Raw genomic sequence first — 6,158 nt, forward strand, 5'->3', positions numbered from 1 at the left:
TCTGTAACTTTTTCAATGAAATAGTTGTATTTAAACCAGAAAAAGACTATTTTAATTTTTTATTTATTTTTTCCAATCAGCAGCCCAGACCCAATTTCTTCTTACAAAAATATACTGCGTTGCAAACTAAAATGTAAAAGTCCACTTAACACACAACTGTGGTTTCTTTGATAATCTATAACAAACCTTTCACATATTTGTTAAAAAATATTTAACAAGTACTTTTCTTTACATTTGAAAACACAAAATCTGCTTATAAATCAATCAAAATGACTAAAAACAAGAAGTTAACCCCATGTTTTCTTAGTAAGAATCTAATAGTTGGAAGTGTTTTTGTAATATAATACCTAAGAACAATTCTCAGCCATAGCAGGTAGGGATCTTCTTAACCAGGACAGGAGTCATTACTATGAAGAGGTTCTGTAGTCTTGATCTCTGTTGTCGATATGAAGGCAGATCTCAGACAACAGGGAGTTCATGTAGAGCCTTCTTTTATTTTTTCTGTCTTTTCTTTGATGCTGCTGCCCCCTTCTGGTGCGAACTAGATCCTGTATTTCTGAGAGCAATGAAAAGATGTAATAAAAAAAGTACCTGATCATTTTTGTTTGTTTATAATAATCTCTATGTATAGAAAAGACAACTATTGAACCTACTTTGGAGCTTTGTCTATCATCTCTGGTTGGAGTATGACCACTTCCTCCTCTTCACTGTCAGATATCTCAACCACATCTCCTGTAAGTCAAAACAAATTCACAGTCACACTCTAAATAAAACACTCAGAATAAACATGCAATACCTAAGGTCAAGTAACATTTAAATATGATTCCTTCCCTTTTAAACAACTTCCATGTGGGTTGACCTGCGTTTCCTGTCTGTCTCTTTATAAACAGATATTATACCTACCTAGAAAATAGGACTACAATTAAATTACCTCCTCTGCTTTCCACTTTGTCATGCTGATCCTCTTCCATTCTTGTCACATTTTCCTCTCTTTCTTCACCACTGTTGTCATTTTCCTCCTCTTCCTCTTCATCATCCTCCTCTAGTCCCCAGGTATTCTGCAGTCCCTGCCCTACCTGACCCACACCGGGTGCGGGCACCACTGGGGAAGGCACCCTGGCAATGTATTGTTAAGATGCCATAGGGGGTTTAATGATCAATTATTAGAGTTTAGTTAATTTCGTCACTTCTGCACAAGAGACATAAATAAAAATATTAAAAATAATAATTCTTTGTTATCATTCGCCCTTGTTTTAGCGCATTTTGGCAAATGACTAAGCGCAACCGTCTACAATTTTAACAATTATTGGTTGTGTATGTCCTGACCAGATTGTGTCTTACTGGTTGAATAGTTTTACTCTCCAAAACATGTTGAAAAAATTGTATTGTCTAAGTCATTATATGCAGAATAGTCCCTCTTCATCGAAATCATCAAAATTAGACACAACTCTGTTGCTTTTCAAAGTTAAATGTAAAACCTTGGACTCACGGAGTCAGTTAGTTAGTACAGTTAGCTTTGGAAAAATAACAGAGCAAGCTTTCATTGTCATTTAAAACATGTAGGCCAAGACTGATTGGAAAATAAGACATGAAAACCATCTTCTAGAGTCCACTGTTATTCTGACCAAACAAAACATCTAAATATTTTGACCAACATTGTGTTACACACTGTGACAGGGATGTGTCATTTCAGTGGCAATAATACTCATTGACACAATAATTTTTGAAACATGAATGTAAAGTTACAGCCTTATTTAAGGTTGATCTAGTGTTATGCTGCATGTATGAGCTGTTTTGGGAAATGCATCTTTGCAATTGAGAAAAACTATAAAGGAGACATTAAGGCTAAAGGATACGTCTGAAGCGGGGCTTCTGCTTTCTGGACGATGTCATTGGCTCTATCTGTCACATCAGTCATCTCTACAGATGTCTCATCCATTTTCAACGCTGTGATTCGCTCCTGAGGCATTGACTCTGCAAAACCACACCTTTCACCCGCCTTCCTGGAAAAGTAAAAATAAGGAATTCTAATGTATCTTATATTTTTCAACAACACCCAAATAAAAAAAATAGTTGTAAATACGTCCACATCAACAGAATAATTCTGACGTGTGATGTTACTGCTCACCTTGCTTTTTTGTCATTCTCCAAGGCTTTGCTGATGAGTTCTGTGATTTCAGACACTTTGACGCTGGCTATTTTACTGCATCTCATAACCTTCAACAACAAACAGAAAAAATGTATTGGTGATAAACTGTGTGTTTCTACCAGAATAATTTTACACAGATAATTGTGGTTTTATTCAACCTGTGAATGTTTTGGAAAGCATCTCTCCCAGATAGGCGATTGTGAAGCTCAACAGTAAAGTGATACTATTTTTAAGAGTATTGCTCTTTAAAGGCTACAAGACTAACACAGCTCCATTCACCTGCTCTTTAAGCAACATGATGCCCCCGCTGGACTGGATGGAGCAGATCTCTCTGTGTTTGTTCATGGCGATCATCAGCAAGCCATCCATTATCCGCTCCTCCCGCTCACAGGGGTCCACCAGTAGATAGGTTCTGCAGGGCGTAGAGAAGAAATAAAGCTTTGTAGAAAGAAGGATAGACTAGTAACCCTATCATTGTAAAGGTAAGAATGTTTAGTTATACTGGTTATTATAGATAGGTAGTTAGGTAGGTAGGTTATTAATATGTAATGTTATATATTATAATAATATATACCACTAAAAATAAATTATAGAAAGCCTTTTCACAATTGCACACCTGGTCTATAGTAAATGTAAGACTTGGATGATGTTTTCTGTATGAACGTGATTTCTGGAACTTTACTGTCTTACACTGAACAAACACAACCGTGCAAAAATAGTTTTTTTGGCCATAAAATGTTGGCAAATCATTCACGTTATGACAATTTCTTTGATTTTTTTAAAGTAGCGTATAATGTGCAGTTACGTTACATCACATCATTTTCAACACAATATTCTACACATTCCATCTTCCTTAATTTACACACAATACAGCTATTTTAATTTCAAAACACAAAGAATTATTATTTGTTTGTCTTTTTTTTAAAAATTATTCTTGACTTTTGTAGCACTCATTTTTCTTATCTCATACCACATGTATGTACCGTATTGTGAATGTTATGCAAAAAATACCAAGGCAGATTCCTCATATGTTAAAACCAACTTTGTGACTAAATGTCAGATTTTTTGTTTTGTTAAAAAGGTTTCTTGTCAGCTGTATGATCTGAGTAGAAGCTACACTTTGGGTTGCAACCCATTTATATCAATGAGGGTGTGCTACATAACAAAACACCTCTCTCTGTTATACAGTAAAGTTCAACGGCAACACAAACTAGATCATCTATAATGACCATGCAACTGATTTAATAGGTTCACCCACACATGCAAAATATTCTGTGTTGTATTTGAACATGGTGTCTTACCCTTGTTGGAAAAAGGAGAAGCTGACACTGATGGGCATGTGGTAGATACTCAGAGGAATAGGATCTCTCTCCTCTGGACTGTACTGAGGGGGCACAGAGTAAAAACAAACTTACAATCAACAAAAGCAGTAAAAGTGTTGTGGTAAAGCAAGAAAGCTTCTGCATTATTTTCTCTAAGTGTCACAAAATAATGCAAATGACAGTGCAGTCTGGTGTTTTAAACATCAGACATTTCCCAGTAGATTCAGTGAAGCAGAGACACCACCTGTGTCTGTCTGCTGCCGACTCACCACTGTGACTTCATCCCCCTGGATGCCCACATCAGGGCGTCTGAAGTGGCACAGAGCAGTGATGGCAGCAATGCTGGCAGCATCCATCAGGTTCCCATCATGATTCAGCATGTGAACGTCTACTCTGATCTGCCACACCTGCACACAGCCACACACATCATCACCACAATGCTGAATATGGTCCTTTTCCCCCTTTTTTGTTTGTTCAAGTGTGTTTTACCTTTTCTCCAGACACCACACACAGGGACTCGGTATCAATGCACTTGGAGTTCCTCAAGCATCTCTCCAGCTGTCGGTTTAGCTTCACTGACAGCTCAGACTGTCTGGAGAAAAAAGAAAACCCCACAGATGAGTTCTGCTATCTGCACAAACTGTTTGACTAAATGCACCATGTCTCAGACAGAGTCCTAGTCTATTATGTCCACAAACTCCATCCAAAAAACAAGCATTATGAAGTGATAAGAAATGGCACCAATCAACAAGAGGGAATAAGCATTGAATATCAGATGCATTAGTTTGTCCTCACCTGCCCTGTTCAAATGCTGGTGAAGCCATGGGTGATAGCTCGATATTGAAGAACATGATTCCCTCATTTGGCCGACTTTCTTTAGGAGCCACCAGCTCACACGACACCTGGGCCATGACCCTGCAGAGTGCAGAACATAGATATTCCATAATCACAGCAAATATAACATGATGTTATAAATATTCTCTAATAATTATGGTGTTGTATAAACGCTGATAAACATTGGTGCCTGGTTTGAGAGGCTTTCCTCCCTTAATGCTCCTCATCCCCATGGACCAACGTTAGACATTGTTCATGTGATAGAACTTGAAGTTGTAATCCATAGATGCCAAATCTGTCAAACTATATTTTCGTGTAAATATTAATGAAATGATGCAAAAATCACCTTGAACTGTGGCGTCACAAAATATAAATCTTATTTACAGAAAATATAGTATAAAGCTTTTAAACTGCAATGTAACATGTTATTGTTAACTTTACAGATATTCAAATACGATTTAGGGGAAAGTGTATGAGGGAGATTAAAATAAATGGGATCATAAGGTCGAAAAAGCAAAATACTATTGTCACACATATCTGACAATGGATTCACCTGGTTTTCCCGAGATCCACATAGCAGCAACCAAAGTCTGTCCCAAATGTGATCTTCATCTTTCTGTAGTCATAAGTCTGTCGGCCATCCAGGCGCTGCAAACAAGGGACAGATGAAACTTCGAAAAAGCAATACTTTATCGGAACTATTTTGGGATATACTGGGCTTTAAAAAAAAAGTCCAAAACAAAGTCCCTTAAAGACACCTCTCACTTAGGCTAATAGATACTGGAGTCGGTCTAGTGAATTGCTGTTTGTTACAGTTCATCTTCCGGAAGGTAACTGAAAGAATTGCAGATTTTTTTTTTACCGACCTGTAAATGCTAATACTATTGCTTTTTTTGTGTGGAGCTTCAATTTCAGCATCAGCTTGTCTAAGTCAAAGTGGACACGATTTTCTGAAACCTGCTCACCTTTTTCTCTTCAATGGCTTTGAGCAGGAAATCCCGTTCACAGTTAGACAGCGGCGTGTCCTTCATTCTGCACGTTTTAGAGTGTCTGTGTTTAGTTTTTTATTTTGTAATTATTAGGTTTTAGTGATTCAATTCAAAATGCGCTGCCACTGTTCCAACAGGCATGTGGCCACCATCAATATTTTATGAACTCTACCCCGGAAGTACATGCGACCTATCATATTAAAAGTGTGGGCTGTTTTTCTTTATTTTACTGGTATTAAATAACTTTGACATGACTGTTATGTAATCTCATCTGGGTTTATTTATCATGTGCAAGATCCTCGCTTATATTGTGCTGACGGATTGCTAGGGTAATTACAGAAAATAGGCTTTTACTGTGAAATCCTACTCAACCGCAAGTTTTTGATGCTTTCGAAGACTCGTCTTAAGCTCGTAATTTGGGGCTTTCAACGTTGCAAAAATTGAAGGACAATATACAGTATTTTGTACTGTGGCGGAGGTGTGTAGTATGAACACATTCATGACTTGATAGAATAAATACCTTTGCTTAGTCGGTTTTAGGTAACCTGCCAATCTTGTCCTATGGATTGGTTCTTCATAACAAGTATACAAATTTTAGTTCAAGTATGGGAAGTATAATATTCAGTTCAGTAACATTTCTTAAACTGTATCTCATGTAATAGCACGAGAATAGCAATATTAGTGCAAAAAGCAGAGTCTCAAAAATATTTAAGTTGTCAGCTGTTGCCGTCGTGGTGAACTGTCTCTGGTTATGGTACCGCGTAGCAGGTTTGGTCAGAGGAAAAACATAGTTGTATGAGGAAAAACGTTACATGTGTTTTTCGACGGGGAAACTGACTTATCTCCTGATATTTGTTAGAACCG

At 37.3% G+C, this 6,158-nt stretch overlaps 1 protein-coding gene across 1 annotated transcript; it reads right to left on the bottom strand.

Moving 5' to 3' along the window:
* Positions 1-74: 74 nt before the first annotated feature.
* exosc9 (exosome component 9) lies at positions 75-5,438 on the bottom strand. The gene is made up of 12 exons (XM_069676921.1): positions 5,271-5,438; positions 4,859-4,953; positions 4,267-4,386; positions 3,961-4,063; positions 3,741-3,878; positions 3,451-3,533; positions 2,429-2,561; positions 2,129-2,217; positions 1,857-2,003; positions 932-1,116; positions 654-732; positions 75-556 (listed from the first exon to the last, which is right to left on the bottom strand). The coding sequence occupies exons 1-12, from the start codon at positions 5,334-5,336 to the stop codon at positions 493-495; spliced, it is 1,302 nt and encodes a 433-aa protein (XP_069533022.1). The 5' UTR covers positions 5,337-5,438; the 3' UTR covers positions 75-492.
* Positions 5,439-6,158: the final 720 nt, after the last annotated feature.

The sequence above is a fragment of the Semicossyphus pulcher genome, unplaced genomic scaffold (assembly GCF_022749685.1).
Source record: "Semicossyphus pulcher isolate SPU_LCO1_2020_fin unplaced genomic scaffold, fSemPul1.0.p SCAF_27, whole genome shotgun sequence".
NCBI lineage: Eukaryota > Metazoa > Chordata > Actinopteri > Labriformes > Labridae > Semicossyphus > Semicossyphus pulcher.

Coding starts and splice junctions, on each gene's coding strand:
- exosc9 (XM_069676921.1), bottom strand. CDS start 5,336: ATGAAGGACACGCCGCTGTCTAACTGTGAACGGGATTTCCTGCTCAAA. Junction 4,954..5,270: donor AAGCCATTGAAGAGAAAAAG/GTGAGCAGGTTT, acceptor CCTTGTTTGCAG/CGCCTGGATGGCCGACAGAC. Junction 733..931: donor CAAAGTGGAAAGCAGAGGAG/GTAATTTAATTG, acceptor TTTGACTTACAG/GAGATGTGGTTGAGATATCT.